At 38.7% G+C, this 23,421-nt stretch overlaps 1 protein-coding gene across 1 annotated transcript; it reads right to left on the bottom strand.

The window, feature by feature from the left end:
- Positions 1–5,891: 5,891 nt before the first annotated feature.
- Positions 5,892–21,162, bottom strand: MS3_00008378 (uncharacterized protein). The gene is made up of 6 exons (XM_051216731.1): positions 14,379–21,162; positions 14,248–14,346; positions 13,982–14,219; positions 12,811–12,894; positions 9,907–9,987; positions 5,892–7,127 (listed from the first exon to the last, which is right to left on the bottom strand). The coding sequence occupies exons 1-6, from the start codon at positions 14,390–14,392 to the stop codon at positions 6,987–6,989; spliced, it is 657 nt and encodes a 218-aa protein (XP_051065334.1). The 5' UTR covers positions 14,393–21,162; the 3' UTR covers positions 5,892–6,986.
- Between the last annotated feature and the right edge of the window lie 2,259 nt (positions 21,163–23,421).

The raw sequence follows: 23,421 nt of genomic DNA on the forward strand, positions 1-23,421 counted from the left end.
GAATACTGGATATTAAACCAGTCTAACGTGAAGATAACCAAGAGTAAACTTGAACCAACCTACCTTATCCCTAAAAACGAAGCCCATCTGAAAATTATTACAAGTTCATGAATCCTAATTTAGGCTTTCCCATTCACTATGCTACTAGCTATACTTTCAGCTGACTGGTGAATTACTTACAACAAAGTTAAAATAACCCATTGTATCATTGAATAAGAATAAAGACAAGTGATCTTATTCCAGTATCCAATGAGGATCATAAGCATTCCAAAACAACTCTTGTAGACTGTTGTAATCAATATGTAAACAAAATACCTACAATTAATCGATTACTCACAAAAGAGAATAAGTCTCAATTACCTGATTTTCGGGGAAATCAGGACTTAGTGATATGTCGCCTAGACAAGGGTGCAAGAATTTTCCTTATGGATCGTCTTGACTATGTTACCAAACCATCTTCGATATTATCTGATCCTGTCAAATTCTCCCAAGAAACCGTTCAAAAAAGACGCAACTGAATGAACAGATGCTAATTAAAATCCTAAGGAAGATGAAAGATGAGTTTATTATCATTTTTGACCTCCATGAACATCTTAAACCATCGATTACCGTTATACCAACACTATATGGACTCTCAAAAGTTCATAAGAATCATGTCCTTCTACGTCCTATACGTGATATGAACAACTCTCCGTATCACCTGATTACTGAATGGTTAGCTGATATTTTGCAACCTGTTAAAAATCATATCAACAAATACAACTTTATTGATTCCTTAGTTGACTCAATTAGAAATATAAATGCTAATGGTAGGAAAATGATCTCATTAGATGTCACTTCTCTTTTTACAAATGTTCCTCTCACAGAAACTATTTTTTTTATGTGACTATACTGACTACAATAACCTTGATATTTTTATCGCAAAATATCATCTAAAAGAACTACTTCTACGATGTACACTCAACGTGCAATTTAGATTTAATGATGATTTCTATAGACAAACAGATGGAGTTGCAATACGTTCTCCATTGGGTCCACTCTTAGTTGATTGTTTCATGGAGAATCTAGAAAATTCGGTACTTCGACCAATAATTTATATAAGAGATATATGGATGATACTTTCATTATTTGTGAAGAAGACATGAACTCAATGAAATTATTGAATAGTTTCAATGATTGTCACTCCTCAATTCAATTCACTCTAGAAGCAGAGGCAAACAAAGAATTTCATATTCTTGATGTCCGATTGAAAAGAAGACCGGATGGTTTTTTCACAGAGATCTATATATAGAGAATAGACATGAAATGAGCAGTACACGAATTTCTATAGCTGGGTTCCGCTAAGCAGAAAGAGGAATTTAATTCACTCTTCATCCTCAAGGATCAGGCGAATATGTTCTACTGATACAATAGATGAGGAACCACTTCAACTTCGATAGACTCTCATTAGGAACGGTTATCCACCTAGATTCGTCGATAGCAACTTAACACCTAGATATCATCATGAAAAAGTACCGACAGTACAAAAATATTTTTATGAATATGGAATTTAAAGGAGATACGACTGCTGAAATCTTAAATAAACAGATTTCAAAATAGTTGAATAAAACGTTCTACGCAGCTAAGCTCCGAATTGTTTTCTCAGACTGGTCAACCATTCGTGGATGTGTTAAAGATAAACCTCCACTTTGGGCCACATCAATGTGTATCTATAAATTTACTTGCTCATATGGGGTAGGTTACATTGACCACACAAAGCGACCACTCTCTAAACTCATCTCAGAACATTATCCGGCATGGCTTTTAAAACGAGAATGTAAAACAATTACTATTTCAATACAGGAGCATTTAATCAACTGCGGACACATCGCTCCAATGAAGTTTTCTTTTTTAAAATAATCTACACAGTCAAAGAAATCGGATGGAAGGAATGTCGAATCAATATTTTATGCACTGCTGAGACGTTGGCAATCCACGAACTCAAACCTGAACTTTTCATGGAGAAACGATTCGTCCAATCTCTCATCCTTCCTTGACTCTAATTCCCTTTAGTGGTATGTTTCGGTGTTTTTTCCTTCATTTCTCCGTTTTTATTTGATTATTGATTTTTTAAATTAGTGTTATGTAATTGTAGACTCTAATCAGTTGTTATTATTACTACCCTTAAACAAGTTTTCTTGATTATTATTCAATTTCTATTATTATGACCTTTATGTTTGTTGTCTTTTCTTCAGATCTGTCAACTGGACAATTATCTGACCCGTTAATTATTTTCATCCTTCTATAACCCCCAGATTATTACGCAACCTTATGTGATATTAGAAGTCTCGAATCCATTTTATGATGTAATCTTTTCTGTTCTTCTATAGATATATATTTTCCATAGAACTATAAATACGAATGTACAGCGTAAGTAAATGATTTTGTCGAAAAGGAACAGGATTTCCTTCGTTGAATTCACTTTATTCTTATTCAATAACAAAGTTACCTAACAAATTCAGTTGAAATTAGGTTAAACATCTTATTGATCACTTTTATTTTTGAGTTTTATTTTTAACATCGTCGTTAGCTATTTTATTCATATCAGAAGGGTTTTTGTAGATACTCTAGTAATTTCAATGGTTGAAATCATGAGTCGATTGAAGCTAGATCACTATGGAAAGTCTGGACGGCTGTTTCGTCCTATTGTGGGACTACTCAGCAGTGCGCATCCACCGTCCCGCCTCGCGAGATCCGAACCCAGGACCTATCAGTTTCGCACGCGAGCGCTTAACCACTAGACCACAGGATTTTTTATTTCGTTGATTCAAACAATTTATTATTGTTGGTGTACAGGTTTGCTTAAATTCAGTTATGCTTATAATATTGAAGTTTCCTATTATGAATTATGTTAAAGATCTCCTCATTATGATGTGATATCACTTACATCATGAATCACAAAAGTCTCATCTTCATCAACTATTTCTCCAAAGTGTAATAACCTGATGGATTTCCCATTTCATTAACGTGAAATTAAAACCGTAAAATATCATAAATCCCTTGTGGTTTCGATTTATAAAATATTTTAAAACCTGAGTAAAATATAAAGCTCCAACATATGATAATTTATTAAACGTAATAAGCGCATAACTGCTATGAGATTGTCTGTCGACCATGAGTATGCGGATGATACCTTACTGTGTAATGATACTCATGTCATGCAACCCACAACCAAACAATTGAGAATCAGGGTCCGTAGGTACGGCTTTCAACCTTCTATGTACGAAGTACTTTTGAAAAACTGACACGCCCCTGAACCTGCACTCTCTGGCTAGTAAACAGATACAAGTAGTTGAGAAATTCGTTTATCTAGGTAGCTGTGTAAATGCGGGTGGCGACATAAGTGATGAGACCAATTCACGTACATTGAAAGTCAGAACAGCTTATACCAATCTGGACCATATTTGGCACCCTCATGATCTTGGTCTGGTTGTGAAAGGTCGGGTCTACAATTCGATAGTGAGAGCAGTTTTACTCTATACTTGTGAAACCTTGCTTCTCCAATTCAAGGATGTTCAGGAACTCTGTGCTTGATTGTCGTGGTCTTCTTAGGATTGATGACATTCAGTGACAACACCATGTTGGTAATGAATAAGTTAGGTCAAACTGACAATCCAATTGCATTCACGATCTTAAAATATCGAATTTGATTACTTGCACTTGTACTACGAATATCGTCCCAGGGAATTTCACATCGAGCATTATTTCCCGACACTGGGACTGGTTGAAAAAAGCGAAGAGGTGTTTGATGTATGACATGTTGTGGAATGAAAGAAAGCTGAACAGAACTGATATCTGTTGGTCGGAGTCGTAAAGAAGTTTGCGAAACGTCCCGCTTATAAGCACTGGGTTTCTTCAGGCTCCTTACAACTAATTGAAGCCCGTCGGTCTACTCCGGGTGACCGTGAGTTTGACCACAAACGAAGGATGTTACGTCATGAAATTGGGCAAAGCTTGCTGTTACCTGTAATTTAATCTCCACTCGGATATAACACTTGCGTAAGGACCGAGAAGCCTGGTGGTCGGAGCGTGCTAATGAGCTGGAAGCAGCAGCTGCATCTGGTAATTACCGGAAGCTCTTCCAACTCATCCGAGCCACTGGAAGCAAGAAGTCTGGTGTGAGTGAAACAATCTGCGAGGATGATGGGATGCCAATCACTAACATCCATCGACGTCTTGGACGATGGGCAGAATTTTTCGAAGGGCAGTTCAACTGGCTTGCTGCTGCGGCAACATCGGTCAGACTGTCCTGGCCTCCATGGCCGGTGACGACTGATCCACCAAACGAGGAGGAAGTCCGCAAGGAACTCCAACTCTTGAAGCGTTACAAATCACCTGGCCCAGATGACTTACCTCCGGCTCTTTTTAAAGATAGTGGTGACTTTTTGACTAAGGAATTGACGACGTTGTTTACAAAGGTTTGGGAACTAGAGAGTTTACCAACGTCATGGACTGAGTCGATAGTTGTCCCTATCTTTAAAAAGGGTTCACGTCGTTCCTATAACAACTATCGGGGGATAAGTCTACTTCCGATTGCATCCAAGCTATTGGCCTCCATGATACTTCGTAGGATGTTCAAAACCCGAGATTGACTCGAGAGGAGCAGGCTGGGTTTCGTTCTGGTCGAGGATGTATCGGTCATATCTTCAATCTGTACCAAATGTTAGAACACCGCCATACTTATCAAAGGCCAACCATCGTAGTGTTTCTTGACATCAGGGCTGCCTTCGATTCGTTGGACAGGACTGTTCTCTGGGATTGTCTACTGAAGAAGAGTGCGCCTGAGAAGTTTATTAACATCCTAAAAGCCCCATATACAAACACCTCAGGCAGAGCGAGGGCATACAACCACCTCTCTCCATTGTTCCATTCGAGCAGTGGGGTTAGGCAGGGTTGCCCAATCTCACCATTCCTCTTCAACTTTGCCATCGACGACATTCTGGAAACAGCTCTGATGGATGTAAGTAATGGCGGTGTGGATCTGTTGCCTGGAGAAAGACTTCCCGACCTTGAGTATGCGGACGATATTGCCTTACTGTGCGATAATCCCCAAGACATGCAATTCGCGCTTAATCTGTTGGCAATCAGTGTCCGTAGGTATGGTACGTGCTTTGCACCTTCAAAGTGCAAAGTACTTCTACAAGACTGGCAGGATTCCAACCCTGTACTCACCCTGGATGGTGAGCAGATGGTAGAAGTAGTCGAGAAGTTCGTGTATCTGGGTAGCTGCATAAGTGCTGGTGGGGGTGTGAGTGATGAGACCAATGCACGAATAGTGAAAGCCAGAGTGGCTTATGCCGATCTGGGCCACCTTTGGCGCCTTCGTGATGTTAGTCTGGCTGTAAAAGGTCGGATTTACAACGCGTCGGTGAGAGCAGTTTTGCTCTATGCTTGTGAAACCTGGTCTCTCCGAGTTGAGGATGTTAGACGACTCTCTGTGTTCGATCATCGCTGTCTCCGAAGGATTGCTGACATTCAGTGGCAACACCATGTCAGTAATGCAGAGGTTCGGCATCGTGTGTTCGGGCACAGAGACGATAATGCAATTGGTGTCACCATCTTGAAACACCGACTTCGGTTGCTCGGACATGTTCTACGAATGTCGTCCCACAGAATTCCACGTCGCGCATTATTTGCCGACTCTGGGACTGGTTGGAGAAGGCGGAGAGGTGGTCAGTATATGGCATGGTGTCATGGTATGAAAGAAAGCTGCAAAGGACTGGCTTCTGTCGGTCCTTCACGGCTCCCTGGTTGGGGTCCGAGAGATGGTGCTACACAGTGGCTAGAGACGTTATCAGATATGGCTCAGAATAGAAGCCAGTGGCGATCCTGCTGTAACCTTCTTTTACTTTCTTCATAAAAGTGGTTGTTTCTTCCTTAACTGAAAGATTTCTTCTGATTGTACCTTTCCGTTCCCCCATTATGACTATGATTATTACTACACTCCCTTACACCAATCTCTTCATTATTGTTTTTTTTTTAAAAAAGTTTTTTAAGTTCCTCATTTTTTTTTCTTCTTAAATTCTCATTGTTTTGTGTGGCGCATATATATTTGGCGCACTCCTGTACCAATATATATGTGTTCAAATAAAATAAAATCCAACTTAATGACTTGTAACGTATTCAGAAATGGCTCAGAATAGAAGCCAATGGCAGACCTACCGTAACTTTCTTTTACTTGCTTCATATAAGTGAAAGAAACTTCCTCAACTGAAAGAATCCTTTCTGGTTGTACTTTTCTTAACTAAACTGCTTCCCCGATTAATATTATAATTATTAACATTCTATCTTTTAAAAACCTCATTCTTTATTGTGTGGCGCATACATATGTTGATGACCTCTTAAACTGACGTTTATATGTTTAAATAAATAAATAATATGAATAATTAGCGATCTATTGTATTCTGAAATAATTGGCATCTATACTCTCTATACTATAACCTGTAAATGTTACAAGTCTTAATCTAGAAGTCTAGTACAACAAATAAACGATGTAAGCCTATTCACATCGAATCCCCCAAAACTGAGTTAGTATTCGAACACAACTACTACTAACGAGCAAACCAATAATTAGTTATTACACATTTATGACAGATGAATACAGAAAATTTTTTTAACATCATTTAGTAGCTTAACAAAAACAGAAAAAAAAAGAAAGAAAACAATCTAACGAGTAACGACGCGAAAAAAAAACGAGAGAAAAAAATATTCTTGAAATAGATGAGTAGTAACAAGAAATAGGCTACACATTACTAAAAGATTCAATAAACAGATGTATAAATGACAATAATAATTTCCACAAAAACTGATTACTACCATTGGTTGGTTTATCGGCTTTTCAGAATTTAAAACCACAAAGAAAACAACACCAGTGGAAGTAGTAAAAGTATTACATTTTGTAGTAATCTTATTCATCTCTGTCTTCATTTAATAATTAATGGATTCTTTTATTTTGGGTAATATGCTCTATAGAATCTATCAGCCAGTATTGATATACGTTTTGTATATTGAATATTATTTTTTGTAGCCCATTCTTTAAGTTTAGTTTCATAATCATTTTTTAGATCTTTTGCAATGTTATTATACTCCTAAAAATTGAATAAATATAACAGTATGGAATATTTAAAATGATACATGTATATGTATAAGATTAACTTGATGGAACACGACTTGTACCAAAATCCAGGACATGCATTTCATCCCAGTTTGGACTCGTCAAATAGATGTATCTACATTTAATGTCCCGGATCCCTCTGCCAGTTACATTTCATTTATTCTATAAAAACTTATAACATAATGCCAATATCAGAACAATTCGCACAAAAGGAACATATACCAGCTAAGACTGATCGGAATCCAGTTGAAAATATCAACAACAGGATGATTCGAACCATAAAAAATTAAATTAAAGAACTACATACACATTGTCAATCTAATATCCTGACTTATAAAAAAACAAGCAAAATAGATACTATTCTTAGTTGAATGTTCAGTTTACTAAACAAGCGGATTCACACCGTACATTTATGACAGTAGATTATCAACATATCTTGATAGTTTCATCAACTTTGTCAGGTTAGCGATTGACGAAACCCCGACAAGGAATCAGGAAGTTTGTTTGATAGTGCCAAATTAAATAAACTCTGATGTAGGCGAGGCATCTGTCTGACAACGAAGGGGAAATAATACTGAACAGTAGTTTTCTCTGTTTTACTTTAGGGTTATGAAACATGGCCTATTATAGTGAGATATATTAGTGGATCACTGGTACTTGATTATAGGAATCTTTGAGGGATTATTCATGTATGCTGGTGGAACAAATTAAACAATATTGAGGTTAAGTGCGGGTTAGTAGTCAAAGATCGCAAGTTAATTGATAAGGTTATGAATCTGTATTAACTGAGGTGGTTGGTCGTACTGCATATGCTCGACCATCCCCTACATAGACAGATAATGTTAACTGGAGCAGGAACTGGGTTGGAAGTAAGCTAAGAGGGAAATCGAGATACTGCATCAATATATAAAGTCCCTGGCCGTTGGATTGAGCCATGTAGATAGGTGAAGACAACGTGAATAATTTCCGCGCGATAACCGTGATCAGTGGTTGATGTCGGATGAAAAAATTTAGAGTAAGCAACAGCAGCGCATGAACTTGAATTCATACTTTTTTGGTCCTTCGGATCCCGAGTTTCCAAAATAATTAATACAATTTATTCTGCTAATCCATTCTTTTTCTTAAACCTTATTTTTAATGCCTAATCTTTTTTACTATCACTAATACTACTTTGGTATTCAAAATAATAATCTCGCTATGTTGATGTGACTTGGAAACAGTCGATGCACATTTGTGCAAGGCTGTACGCTGCTTATGACTGATTGACAGAATAAGATCACCAACAATATTAAGTAATGGTATATGTTAGTTTACTCATAGTAAGCCTTTCCTGTTTCTATGCAAACTATCATTATACATAACTGTAGCGAGTAGCTAGGTATCTCTAACACAGATCCTAACAACCTCAACAAATGAAGATTCACAAACGCATTAACCAACTTTTACACCTTTATCTAGAAACTTAAGCCTATCTTCTACATCATTCGCTCGATGATTTTACTGGCTGCGAGCAATGCTTCGAAGACACGTAAGATCGAATACTTGAGACTTACACATATCCTAAACTTCCATTAGCCAAGTTTCATAGCTACAAAATAGAGAACGGATTAGTGGGCTGTATACTCGCCTTTTGAAAAGTAGGTGGATATATTGTTCGTACCAAACCTGAACACACTTTGGTATATATCAAGATTTTGCTACACGACGCTCCTCTAAAACTGGTCATTCCCGAAATAATTGGAGTTTTGATATGACTAAACTATTTTACTTCCTATGGTCAAATTACAAAAAGGAAGCAAAACAAAACAGAAACAATGTTTTGGATATCGATGGGCGATTAGAAGACTTCGTACCTGGTTAGTGACTAAACCAGACATAGCTACGTTAGCCATGTATTTCAAGTCAATCAACATCGCTATAGGTAGAAGGTGACTTCAGGAAATTAGGAGAAAATATTATCTTTATGAGCACATCTGTTGTAGTGATTTACTTCTTGTTCTCCTCATTTCAACCTTTCGCTGCCAGGCATTCCACTTTCGATTGGTGCACATACTACTTATGTCTGTCAGTATAAGTAGCATACACCACACAATGATAAAATCAACTGAAAATATGGGAAGTGGGCAGAATTAGAGAGCGCCACTTGATGTAGCCCATTCAAATGGGAGTTTGCCTTAAATTCTGACTTCACAGATAGTGGTTTGTATAAAAAGCAATCAGCTGGCTTATGTACTTCTTTGGTAATCGTTTCAACGACAGACACTGCTATAAGAAATCACTTAAGACTTCCCCGAAAAATTCAATATTTATTATGCTACTTTCGGATTCAATTCATAATGCTACACCCCCAAACAATAAGAAGTCTATCGGAGGTTAATAAGAGTGCGCATAGACACTGATAAAAGTATTTAATGTTAGAAACAAAACAAATGCTTAGTTAATTAACTGGTCACAACAACTTTAACAAACATTACTAGAACATTACCATTTCAAATACAGAATAACGATGAAAAATACTTCATTCATTAACTTAATTGTCTGCTATGACAAGGAAGGCTTTATAGTTATTTAAACTAAAGAAAAGGATTATGGGAATTCTCATGGTATCAACTTATGACTGCGTGTTACAAGGAAAACTCACAAACACTTTTTTTTTACAAAAAGTGAATAACTATACCCCCAGATATTTTTGAATCCAACAGCAAAAATGGTATTATCTATTATCAACATGGTGTATCAGTTGATCAACTTACCAGTTGATCAGATTCAGGCAGCGACATCCATTGTTTTACAGTATCTTTAAAGTCATTTCGCATTTGAGACACTGGTGTACCCTGAAAAAATAAAAAAATTACCATGAATAGATAATCATCTACACACATCTGACAGTAGTTAAACACTAATAGTCACAGAGATTGGTTGAAGTGGAGAAGTTAACTAAAAAATCTTAAAAAATCAATATCAGTAAGCTATTACCACCAGAATTCTAAAAAAACATGGGTAGTCATTTAGATGGTGTCAATTTACCCTAGTTTGTACACATAATGATACTGTAAAAAAACTTATTCATATTGTGATTAGGTTGAGAAGCATCTTGGTCGTTAATAAACCATTCGAACAGTGACTCTTGATACCCATCAAGTAAACGAATGACCACACAATAAGTCACAAAGCGATCTCCCGTGATAAATGTTGCATTTGGTCGTCATAAGGATCACAGTTGGACACATTAGATGCACTATTTTCTTCTGTTCTTATGCGAACCAACAATTATTTAATATGGGAACAATTGATTAGTTAGAAATTACACTGATATGGCAGTATTCACTGACAGATTTACGTGCATAGGGAACAATATTAAGAAATCGGTGCATAAACTTTTAATTATTACACCATAAATCAGTTAGATAAAACTTAGCAGAAGAAACGTTAAATCACTAAGCGAGAAGTGTAGTTAATAAGTAGAACAACCCCAGCCAATTAGTAATACTCAGGAAACCAGTAATGTTAGACAGTATTCTTTATTCGAAAGGTTCACAAGGATGTACCCAAAACCAACAATTCGGAGATAGGCATGAGTAGATTTGAGATTAATCATAGTTGAAAATGGACTCAAATAAAACGTATCTCATTTTTGAAGTACCTACTACAATCACGTAATTATCCACATACCTATATATTTGACTACCAGGAACAGGCAGCTGAAAAGTTTCCCTAAGACCGTTTACAGCACTAGGTCAAGTGTACATGTATGGGAGGAGTTGTCAAACGAATATTATCATGATTTCACTTGAAATATTTAGCCTGCTACTGTAACAGAAGTAAAGACACGTTATAACTTAAGACGGAATTTTCCCAAAGATGAAGAGACCGCGACAGCATCGTACCAATTTATCTAGGTCCGAACACGTATGCTAGCAGAGTTCGAGATGAGAAGAAAGTTAGGATAAGTGTAAATTCGTTAAGGCTATGAGTAGATAAGGAGACAAGTAAAAGCTATTTAGTCTTAATAATTACACCAGGCAGGAAAACGCGATGGTTACTAAAGCTATCACCGAATACGAACTACCGAGAGCTTCTTGGAACAGGTACATAAAAACATGAGCGCCCTAGTCAAAACCGTAATAAGATGATAAAATCACACCCTGTCCTAAACATGCAGCGAAGTTAAGAAGGCTGTGAGAAACCAAAAAGGTGAAGCTAAATGAACAAAAGGTACATTTTAGCTCATTTTTGAGATTGACGCTCAAAAAATTCTAGTCAGATTAACCGAGGACTGTCCCAATAGATTGATCTCGATTATCGATAGTTTTGGTTTCTGGAAAAAACCGAAACTGTCTTGTAATAGTGACAGAATAACCAGTTCGATTTACGCAAATATTAAAGCCTTACCATTCAATCATCCGAACATCGTTTACTGGAGAGTATAGGAACATCAAACTTATTATGTATTTATTTATTTATTTGAATACATAAATATTAGTACAAAGGAGAACCAAGTACATATGCGCCACACAAGTCACTTGGTTTTGTGTGTGGGCTATGATACTGCCCGGGTGCCCAGATCGAAACAGGTGATATTCTTAAGGGACCACACCCGGAGCCTTTGACCTAAAGGTCTGATCCACAAGGTAGTGGAACAACGTCTGGAGATGCAGTCCCATGGTAGCGGGTCACCAACGATTGGTTCATACGTCATTTGTTCCTTCAGGATCCTGGAGCCCATGTGCACCATTGGTTTGAAATCAGGGTTTTTTTAACTCTCCTAGGTGGGTCCTCCATATCTGCCAACCCGGTTAAAGCACTAGACATTCGCTTTTCATCCTCTCGATTTCGTAAACAACACCGCTGCCACAAGGCAGTGAGTAGGACTTTCCTGGCAGTGGCTATATACTCGTGGCCATGTGAAAGCATTTCGAGAGGGAGAGCGAACCCTCTCCGACCTCGGCCGTACCAGCGCATTTGGGGGCCCAGACTTACAAATTCAAGCAAATTTAAAATAGTCTTTCACATACTTCAAATTTACTTCGTCTTTAAATCGACATCGATAAAAAAGCCGTAAGCCTCGGTGACCTGAAAATTATGTACTCATAATAAGCCTGATAAACTTTAACTTGAAGCAAGCAGCCAAGAAGTAGGAATTAAACGAATAAATGTTTACAGAATTTACCGCAAACAATAACTGAAAACATTCAAAATCTAGTACGTAGATCTACTTATAGAGTTCATACGAGTTACCTAAAGCGTACTTTGTTGAAACTTATAATAAAGCAGATTCTATCAATTTTTCTTAAATAAAACGCTTTCACTTATAATACACGACATAGTATATTTCATTTCAAATGTCCAGAGCAAAATAAAAACAAGCTACTATTGACCAACAGTAAAAACGTATTTTTTTATACTCATACAATCATAAAGGCCTTTATCACTCAATTCCAAATTCAGATACATGCTTTTAGACTACAAGATTAAAAGATGAATTTGGTGTTCATCTTGTTGTGCTAATGAGGTGTGGCAACTTGGACCGATGCATATATGTGCCTGGTCCTACGTTGTAGTTGACTGACTGACTGACAAGAAGCTAAATGTTATAATATACACAGGATTTTTAATCTCGATGAAATGGTTTCATCTAAATAATAACGGTAACTTACCTTAGAATCCTTTAGTTTTTCTCTCATAAAAACTTTGAGTCCAGAGTTTGGTGGACTTTTTGGCATTCCATTACGATAAGCAAACTAAAATTGCCACAGTGAAAAATTATTTCATAACATATAGCAATAAAAATACTCCATAAGAAAATTGAAATGAAAAAGAGCAGTGTACAGGTATTGAATGAAATTGAGAAACAAAATACCATTTTCGTGATTGGATTTTAACTAGTGATGTAGTTATTTTCAATCTCCCGTTTAGTTATCCATGGATAGAGAAATCAATCTACTGATCGAAACGATGCTAGATAATATTTTTAAAGCTTCATACATCATGCTACTAATTGAAAATAGTGATTATCAATGAAGTTGAAAAGCATTTTAGTGTCACACTGAAATGTGAATGTAGAATAAACGAGAAATATGAGTTACTGATAAACGTAGAGTGATAACTAATACAGACATTCCGCTAGTTTAAATACCAATTTCAGTTACACTAGAATCGCTAGTAGACTACCCAGTATTTTATATGGTTCAAATTAGTAATCAGATTAGTATACCAAACCAAACTCCTGAAGTTTAACTTTTTTGAAATAAGTAAAGAATGCAAAAACACTTTATATATGATAAGATACATGTGGTATTTAATAGCAAGAGCGAATTCATTTAAGTTTCAGTTTGCCTTTACTATTCTGATTTCTGAAAAGTATTAATTATATCACAGTAATTTCAAAGGATGAATCTAATGTTTATGTTAGAGAGACACTGAATATCTTAAATCCAAATTCCCATTGAGAAACAAATATCAAGAATTCAAATAAAAACTTCACATACTGTGCACGGGGGTATACTTACTACTGTTTCATACCAACGTTGTTTCACTAACCGATGATATTCGAAGCGTTTGGTATAGTCATATTGCGATTGTGAGATAATATGACTAACTATCGGTAAACATACTTGCTATATGAGTTTTTCTAGGAAAGAAAACTGTTTTAAGTTTACAGTATATGTCTCAACAACACTACAAACACCAACAACTATTCCCCGCAACAAGAACAGAGCGACGTCACCATTTACATCCTTAAAACCAACGGTAAGAAAAATATTAAGTTCTTTCAGAAAACAAATCAACAAGTGATAAATCAAGAGAATAAACAGTCAAAAATATAACCTTGGTCGCTTTTTTGACATGAGATTGATGTTCTTTCGCTTCTAATTTTAACTTTTCTACCTCTTCAACTGGAAGTGATTTGTACAACTGTGCTAACTTTCTGATCACATCATAATTTGATAGCTCCGGTTTTGAGGACTTGACCTCATGATATCTCGAGTGAATGAAATTTGTAAACGCGTTACTGTTGTTATGAGCTGAAGTTGATGTTATCTGTCGCAAAATTACAAAGAAATTGCTACACAATGAGAAGAAATTTGGCTTACTTGATTGAAAACGGAGAAAGCTGCATGTAACTGGAGCGAAAATAACTTTGAGTAGCAGGTTTAATGCTGTAACAAGAATTCAGAGACTGGATTTGAAGACTAAAATTAGAAAGTTCTGTCAATTCACAAACCGATGTGTAGTCATCCCAAATAAGCCCAAAATCCACTGAACTACATGCACCAAAGACGGAAGGAGCGACTTCAAAGAGGTCTGTAAGAAATAACAATCCAGGAAAGGTTTCTCCTGTGCCCTGTACTCCAAGTGGGAGCAGTCAGGAGACACCTAGAAAACCTAATCCGTAAAGCTAGGTCCGTTTCCAGCACAGAAAACAACCTGGTCACCTAAATTATTGACAATCATTGAGGATCTCACAGTATGTTTAACGTAACTGTGATTGTAACTCTAGTGAAAGCTGATGGATGGATACAAATCAAGAATAAGAGACGACGTAATATTGATAAAAAAACAGTCTCCTGAACAGTAGTTGAGAAATCAAAGGCTGATCATAGTGACAAGGTAGTCATCTTTGAGAGTCAAGGAAAGTGAAAGCTTTGAACCTAGAAACTGCTTTGACCATGACATTGAGTTGATAAAAAGTCTAATTAACCAACTAGTGTATGAAGATATCTCTGGGGCCGCCTTACTGAAAGTTTATCAACTAGGTAGCCAAGCAGACTTGAAAGAAAATCAAACTAGGCTGTTGAAATTAGTATTTCAATACCAATGAAAGGGACACGGAGGGTCTACCTAGGGGAGTTGGAAAACCCTGATTTCAAACCAATGGTGTACATGGGCTCCAGGATCCTGAAGGAACAAATGGCGTGTGAACCAATCGTTGGTGACCCGCTACCATGGGACTGCATCTCCAGACGTTGCTCCACTACCTTGTGGATCAGACCTTTAGGTCAAAGGCTCCGGGTGTGGTCCCCTAAGAAAACCACCTGCTTCGGTTTGGGTGTGCGGATAGTATCCCAGCCCTCATACAAATCGTATGGTTTATGTGGGGCATATCTATTTGGTGCCTCGTACCAATGTTTATATGTTTAAATAAATAAGTACAGAGAGACTATTGTTTCGGGTGTAATCCCCGTTACACGGTGAGAGAGCTCCATTTACTCTACAGGAATACTTCGATCTTTCGTTGCAGCCCAATCTTCTCTTACAATGAGCAGATTTGTCGAGCATGATAGGCCTTTTAAATAAACCGTTATTCCCTGGATAAAATATTATGCCTTTCCACATAGTTAATAACAGCCATCCATTAGTTTTACAACTGTACTGGTTAGACTAACGGGACGATAGTTACTAAGTCTCTGCTCCCTAATGTACAATCCTTGGTCCTCTTTTTTTTAATTTTATGTAAATGAATTACTAACTGTAACAAAGTCAACCGTCCTACTCTTCGCCGATGACAAAGATTTGGAGACCCATAAACAGTATGTCAGATAGGATAGTAATACAGGATGACCTCAATTCATTGTTGGAAGGGCGGGTGGCCACTAGAAGTAAGTTCTGTGGTGACGCAACTAAATAACTACGATTAATCATAACACTACACAATACGTGGAGTTGTGTTGCCCAAAGTAATGGGCTATAAAAATTTAGGAGTCATAATAAGCAGCGACCTCAAAACTACGAGCAACTGCAAGGCTAATGTTGCCAAAGGCTTTAGGGTATTATGGGCTATTTGTAGGTCGTTTCAGTACTTGGAAGAAGAAATCTACAGAGTATTATACCCGACTTTCGTGAGACACCATTCGGAATATGGGATTCAAACGGGAAGTTTAGTCCTAACGTGATTTGGATTCCTCAAACTTTTGCTGTGTTCTTACGCAACAAAAGTACCATTTCTGATCTAAAGAATCTATTCTAAGCTATATGTTCTGTAGATTACTTTTTTTCGAGTTTCACCCAACTTAATAGTTAACTGTGGTTTTGCCTCAGCTTACTGCTCAGTTTTTCACGTAAAGGCTAGTTCAGTTTATCACATCCGTTTTTATCCATTTTTGCCCGTTTTTAGTGTATTTTTTAACGGTCTTAGGGTTTCTCTAGCATCCATAATACAGTTTACGTAAATATAGTCATTAAAAATTCATGCAAACGACCTGGATGCCGTTTTGTTGTTACATCTGGCATGCCGTGCGATAACTGCAAAAGTTGGTTCCATGAAGCGTGCGCCGATCTCACAGCAACTGCTTACAACAGACTCAATAAGTCGGATCATAAGTGGATATGTGTTACGTGCAACACGGATGCTGTAGTTTTGCTGAGTAACATCATTGTCCTATTGAAAGATCTGCGGAATAAGTTGTCAGCAAACTTGGAAAAAGTCATAAAACGAGTAGACAAACAAGGACGCGCAATGAAAACAAGAATAGGGATGTCGACAGGTTTACTATCGATGAAGCATGCATTAGCACTAGTGATGACATGCTGAAACTCGGCACTATCATAACTTCGACGGTAATAGACTCCCTCAGCAAAATCGGGTCTCCCAGCTCAGGGTCCTTGAAAGCAACAGTGGTTCCCGAAAACTCTGTAGGTGATTGGACCCACGTTAACAAAGCTAAAAAGGACCAGGCGTCACCGTCTAAGCTGAACATCCCAAGTATTGTACGGAAATCAACTGGTGATTTCCCGCACAGTCTACCCCCAGGAATGTCCATCCGGTCATCAAAGAGCCTAGGAATCAGAAACGTGCTTCGACCTCCAAACAACAAGGTGCTGAACCTGAACGCACAGGAAAACCTGGGAAAACAATAACGGTTCGTGATGACTCTCTCATAATCATGAACCTCAAAGACAACCCTGACCTGCCCCTCAGTTTCCAGGACAAAATTGACAGGATGCTCTGGGGAGAATTGAACAAGAAGCTTGAACTTCCTAGAATAAAGCCTTTGACGGTGACACGGCCCACTCGGGGAAAGGAATCTAAGCATCAAAATCACCCGATGCTACTTCGTGTTACACTCGCTAACGCTACCGACGCAGAGGATGTGCTGCTAGCTAGTCATTTACTGAAATCCGATGGGAAAGTAAGAATACTGCCCAACATACCGAATTCTGAGCGCAGTCTCATCCGGAACATCCCTAAAGAATCTCGGAAGTTTTTTGCAGAAGAAATATCATTGTGCAAAGTGTACCGGAAAACACGGACCCTAGTCAAGCAAACTCTGATATTAAGGAATGGATATTCATCAAGCAGTCTTTGAGGCTCAAAAACATACTAACTCAACATGTGACGAGACTAACCAAGAAGGACGGTGATTCTAGACCTCGGCTAATGAGGATAGTTTTCCCATCCTCCCATATGGCGGCTGCAACTCGGGAAGCACTTCGTGCCAACAGACGTCGGTTGCCAACTGGAATCCATATGCACCCGGAAGAAGCTCACGCGTTTCAAATTGAAAGCATAAACTACTTATACACGAACGCCGCGAGTCTACCAAATAAAATGGATGAGCTACGTGAACTTAGCAATGCTAATAAGGCTCATCTGATAGGAATATCTGAAACTTGGATATCTTCTCAGTTTACGGACCAAGAACTAGCAATACCTGTGATGTCTTTGTTTCGCAACGACAGAAAAACAGGGATTGGAGGTGGAGTAGCCGTATGCATACGATCCTGCCTGGAGGTACACCAAGTTCACAACCATGAGTTAAAAAATCTTGATGAACCTGTATGGTGCTTTGTAAGATTGTCTACTACTTCAAGGTGACTAATCGGGGTCATCTATGGGAAGCTCACTGCTGACATCGAGTATAACAGTCGTATACTGGGAGGACTATCCCGCTCTACGCGTCTCGGATTTACTCATATCCTGATTCTAGGGGCCTTTAATCTCCCTAGAGTCAATTTCGTGGAACATACGTATATTGGAGGTGAGAACTAAACTGAAGCTCGGTTCTTCAACCTCAATGAGGATCTGAGATTACACGAAAATGTGAAGTCGGCAACCCGTTGGAGAGACAGTCAGATACCGTCGCGCTTAGACTGGGCATTTACAAACAAAGAACTTCTAGTTGACAACCTTTCAATCCTGGCTCCCCTGGGAAAAAGCGATCACACCATTATAGTCTTCAGTTTTGTTAGCAAAACTAAGCTAAGATATCCCACCAACAATAGGTGCTGGAATTCCAAACGGTTGAATGTGTCAGCTCTACAGGACTATCTACAACATGTGGATTGGGATGTTCACCCTCAATTTGATGTAGATGCTCATTGGGACTTCTTACTGCACACGCTCTTATGTGTTACAAAGCAGTCAGTCCCTCAAACGGTCCCCAATAGCTACAAGCAACCTACAATCATCAAGAACCGCGCTCTCCGCTTGCTAAGCCGCAAAAGGCAGTGTTAGACAGAATACAAACAAACCGACAACAACGGCGCGTACAGACAATACAAACATATAAGGAACATATGCACGAAGGCTATAAGAGAAGATAGACTCCAGTACCAGATAAAGCTTACGGATAAATTTGTCTCCGATCCGAAAAGCTTACTCCGCTATGCAGCCTCTCTTCGTCAAGCCAAAACTGGAGTTTCCCAGCTGCTAGGTCCTAATGGCCCAACCAATAACGACGGCAACGCCGCTAACCTTTTGTCTAAACAATACTCTCGGACATTTCAACCGACCCACATCAACTATATTGATGACAGCTTCATCTGCAACTGCATAGGACTTTCTGAAGTGAACCTGAGCGCTGACTTGATGTTCCGGAAACTACAGCACCTGAGAAAAGACACTTCTGGCCCAGACATGGTTTATTCTGCTATATTGAGAGAAGCAGCTTCAATCCTGGCAACACCGCATAGCGTGATGTTCTCACACTCGCTAAGCCGAGGAAAACTATCGGAAATTTGGAAGCTGGCTAACATCACACCAATTTTCAAGGTAGGTCGACGCAGCGAACCTTCAAGCTACCGACTGGTGGATCTTCTCTCTATACCTTCAAAAATTATGGAGCCCCTGATATGCGATGGTATATATGACTACTTACTGTCCTTAAATTTCTTCTCACCCCAAGAGCATGGTTTCACGAAGGGTTACTATTGTATAACCAACCTGCTGACTGAGGTGGACAGATGGACAAACATCCTTGATCGCAAGGGGAAGGTTGATATCATTTACCTTGATTTCTCAAAAGCTTTTGATAGGGTCAACCATATGTGTCTTATCAATAAGATCAAACGATTGGATATCAGATCACGTCTAATTGACCGGCTCATTTCATATCTGAAAAATCGATATTTTAGGGTCAGGGCTAACTTCGCTTTATCTCAGGCTATGGAATGTCCTAGTGGGGTCCCCCAGGGCTCAGTACTAAAACCTCTTGATTTATATAAATGACCTTCCACAACAGGTATCGTCACATTACTTTTTGCTGATGACATGAAAGTTTGGAGAGAGAGACACGCAGCCAAGAGGATATACAGGCACTCCAGGAGGATCTGACTTGACTTCAAAGTTAGGCAGACGATAACGGACTTACCTTTAACACTTCAAAGTGTAAAGTAGTCCATCTACGACATGTTACAGACTACAGTTACAACTTAAGAAACTCCTCTCTAGTAGTATCCCGAGTCGAAAAAGATTTGGGAGTCCCAGTACCCTACGATTTAAAGTCCTACGCTAACTGTGACAGAAATGACTTTCGAGCAAACCTTGCACTGATAACATTGAAGCGCATTCTTGGCCAGTTTGACGGAAGAACTTTCCACATAATCTTCAACAGTTTTATTCATCCCCATTTAGAGTACGGAAACAGTATCTCCACCCTCACTCCAAAAGGATATGGACACTCTGGAGCGTACCCAACGGCAAGCCACGAAATCAATCCGGGGACTCAAATTCAAACCTTATGGAGAGCGCCTCCAATCACTTAACCTTTACCTATTTGAGTATAGGCGTCTTAGAGGTGACCTTCTAATGACTTACAGTATCCTTAACGCTTCTGGACATCCGCTTAAACATCTACTTAAGCTTAGTCCCAATACAAACCTAAGGGGTAACACCCAGAAATTGGAGATACAACATAGCAGAACGGACTGTAAACACAATTTCTACTCCTTAAGAGTTATCAAATTCTGGAATTAGCTGCCAGCTGATCTAGTCCAAGTAACTCCTCAGGAGTCCTTTAAGGGAAAACTTGACCTATTCTTAAGGACTAAGGATAACATCTTATTATGATTTACCAATTTCTTTTTTTCCTCTACTATCGTTAATATACCTGGGCTCCTGTCTGGAGGTTTTGGTGACCCACTGCTACTAGAGACGGAAGCCCGCTAAGTGAAAGCTTCTTCTATTCCGTCCACAACCATTTGAAGCAGCGAGCCCTTGTTTCAAGCATGGGGTGGATATGCTCCGACGAGTATAACGACGAGAGACTGAAATGGTCTTTCCGGTCTATCCCAGTCTCCCTATTTCAGGGAAAATTTTGTCCATTTCGGGTAAATTTTGGGAAAACTGTAGTAGGAAACTTTGATGAAATGGCCCACAAACTCCGATCGAAATTTCCACAGAATCGTACAACACTTTGAGGTTTTTCCCAAAACTTTGTGGAAACCTACCTAAATTTTCACGAATTAGGGGAAAAACCCTAAATCTACCCAAAAGACCCCAAACTTTTCCCAAAATAGCGATTTGAATTAGAAGACTCAGAGCTCATGCAGTGTTACAAACGAGGCTTGGAGAGGAAAATTTCCTTCTGCTCAGATATATCATAAAAAATTTACAACACGTAGCCAATTACTAAGAAAATAAGTGACTTAGAGGCATTATGTGAAATAACGACAACAACACACCCTTTCGTACCAATCAATTAGATGACCTACACAGAACCAATCATCGACTTTGTAGGATAAACAAAGTAACGACAAAAAAGACTTCGCGCACTATTCTTGTAAGCAGTATTCATGGTACTATGATGATTACAATTCTCTTTCAAGATGTAAATTAACGTAAATTCTCGATGTAATCTGTGATGATAAGTATTGCTCTATATTCAAGTCAAGTGAATATCTAATTAAGCACCGTATACTTCGCTCATAAGTTTTTATCGTTGTAAATGTTTTGTTAACTATATACATGGCAAAATTGTACTTGTTTCGTCACTTTCCAGAGCCTAATCGATTTGTGGTGGTAAACAAATCCTCAAAATCAATAGTCCTGTAAGTCTTCGACATTGGATGTTGACCACATTAGTCTTACTGGGCTCACCTAGCTGAAGGCGCTCGGTCATGCATCCGCACCAGATCACGAGTGGGAACGCCGTGCTCAACACCTACTGCAATCGCTAGCCAGATTCGATCAGTCGATCCACGATATATTGATAGTCTATCAAATATATCTTCTAACCTCCTCGCTTCTGTATCTTGATTTCTCTTGGTGGGTATGAGTTATATTAGGTGTTACTGGTTAAAGCATTGTCAAACTCCAGACACCTATGGTATTTCATTGGTAATCCCGACGTGATCCCGTACACCAAATTGCAAACTGTATGTCTGTTCCTTTTTGGACTTCTGTATATTATTGCTTTTGAAGATGCCACAAGTATTCAGTGTTTGACAACGCTTTAACCAGTAACACCTAATATAACTCATACCCACCAAGAGAAATCAAGATACAGAAGCGAGGAGGTTAGAAGATATATTTGATAGACTATCAATATATCGTGGATCGACTGATCGAATCTGGCTAGCGATTGCAGTAGGTGTTGAGCACGGCGTTCCCACTCGTGATCTGGTGCGGATGCATGACCGAGCGCCTTCAGCTAGGTGAGCCCAGTAAGACTAATGTGGTCAACATCCAATGTCGAAAATTTACAGAGCTATTTATTTTGGGGATTTATTTACCGCTACAGATCACTCCCATCCTAGTGGGGTAGTGATGACCCCAAGACGTGGCCAGCCAGAAGTTTAAACCCAACGAGTTTTGTCGTTGGTAAATAGTCTTCTGATAGCTTGCTAGGTTTAGCAGCGTCTGGTCGTCTTTCCTTACTATTAGGGACCATGAAATACAATATAGTTAAAATAATGTACAATGAAAATTTTTGGTTCCTCGTAAACATCATCGTTCTTTTTATCGTTTTGCCCAGCCGTCCTGGAAAAGAAAAAAAAGAATATGTAAGTGCATGTCGAAATAAACTCGTACGCGCTTTAAGACACAAAATGGGCGAAAAAGTGTAGATAACGTAAAAGCGATTTTTACAGAATGTTTTTTTAAAAATCTTTTTAATATACATATTAGCCAAATGATACATATAATGCCATGGAAAATCAAGATGAAACAAAATGTCAACTAGTGTCTTACGTGCAACAGTCATTTAAATGTTTTGAAAATCTTACTCTTCTTCCAGAACGCGTTGTTTTAAGTTTACTTTCAGATACTGTCGAAGTATCATCGTGCGTGTTGGTTATCGGATGAGGTATTATAAATGTCAGAGTCGTGTCGTTCGATTGTACCGGAGGAAAATCGACGTAGATAGGATCTCCTTCTAAATACGCTGCTTTGAGGCGATCGATGATAATGCTATCGTTGGTTCCGTTCCTATCGATTATATAGTACTTCGGTTCGCGTTGAAGGACTTAGAAAGGTCCTTCGTATGCGGATCCGAAAGGTCGTCGATGCGACTCTCGAAGTACGAAGACGTGTGTACTATATCGTAAGTCAGGTTGAACGAAAACATCAGTTGATTGAGGTCAAGTGGAAACAGGTTTAACTGAACGCATTGCGTTTGTAAGCCTGTTCGTGTAGGAGTTTAGATCCATGTTCATTGAAGAGATCGAAGGATCCACGAATTCTCCTGGAAGTCGAAGTGTCGTTCCATAAACCAGTTAGGCTGCAGTGTACGCAATGTCAGCTTTCACTGCATTGCGAATAGATAGTAAGACGAGTGGAAGAGCGTCGGCCCACTGTGAAACGTTTGCAGCTGATAGTGAGGCTTTTAATTGTTGATGAAAACGTTCTACCAACCCGTTTGCTTTTGGGTGGTAGGCGGTCGTTCGGGAACGAGTGTTTCCTAAAAGTGTGGTCAGACGACGGAAAAGTTTTGATTCAAACTGACGCCCGCGGTCTGTAGTGATGGTTGAAGGGCAGCCGAAGTTTGCCACCCATCGTTCGACGAAGGTGTGAGCCACTGTTTCAGCAGTGATGTTCTTGATAGGCACTG

The sequence above is a fragment of the Schistosoma haematobium genome, chromosome 6 (genome assembly GCF_000699445.3).
Source record: "Schistosoma haematobium chromosome 6, whole genome shotgun sequence".
Lineage (NCBI taxonomy): Eukaryota > Metazoa > Platyhelminthes > Trematoda > Strigeidida > Schistosomatidae > Schistosoma > Schistosoma haematobium.

Coding starts and splice junctions, on each gene's coding strand:
- MS3_00008378 (XM_051216731.1), bottom strand. Junction 14,220..14,247: donor CTTTCTCCGTTTTCAATCAA/GTAAGCCAAATT, acceptor CTCATTGTGTAG/CAATTTCTTTGTAATTTTGC. Junction 7,128..9,906: donor TGCCTGAATCTGATCAACTG/GTAAGTTGATCA, acceptor TTCAATTTTTAG/GAGTATAATAACATTGCAAA.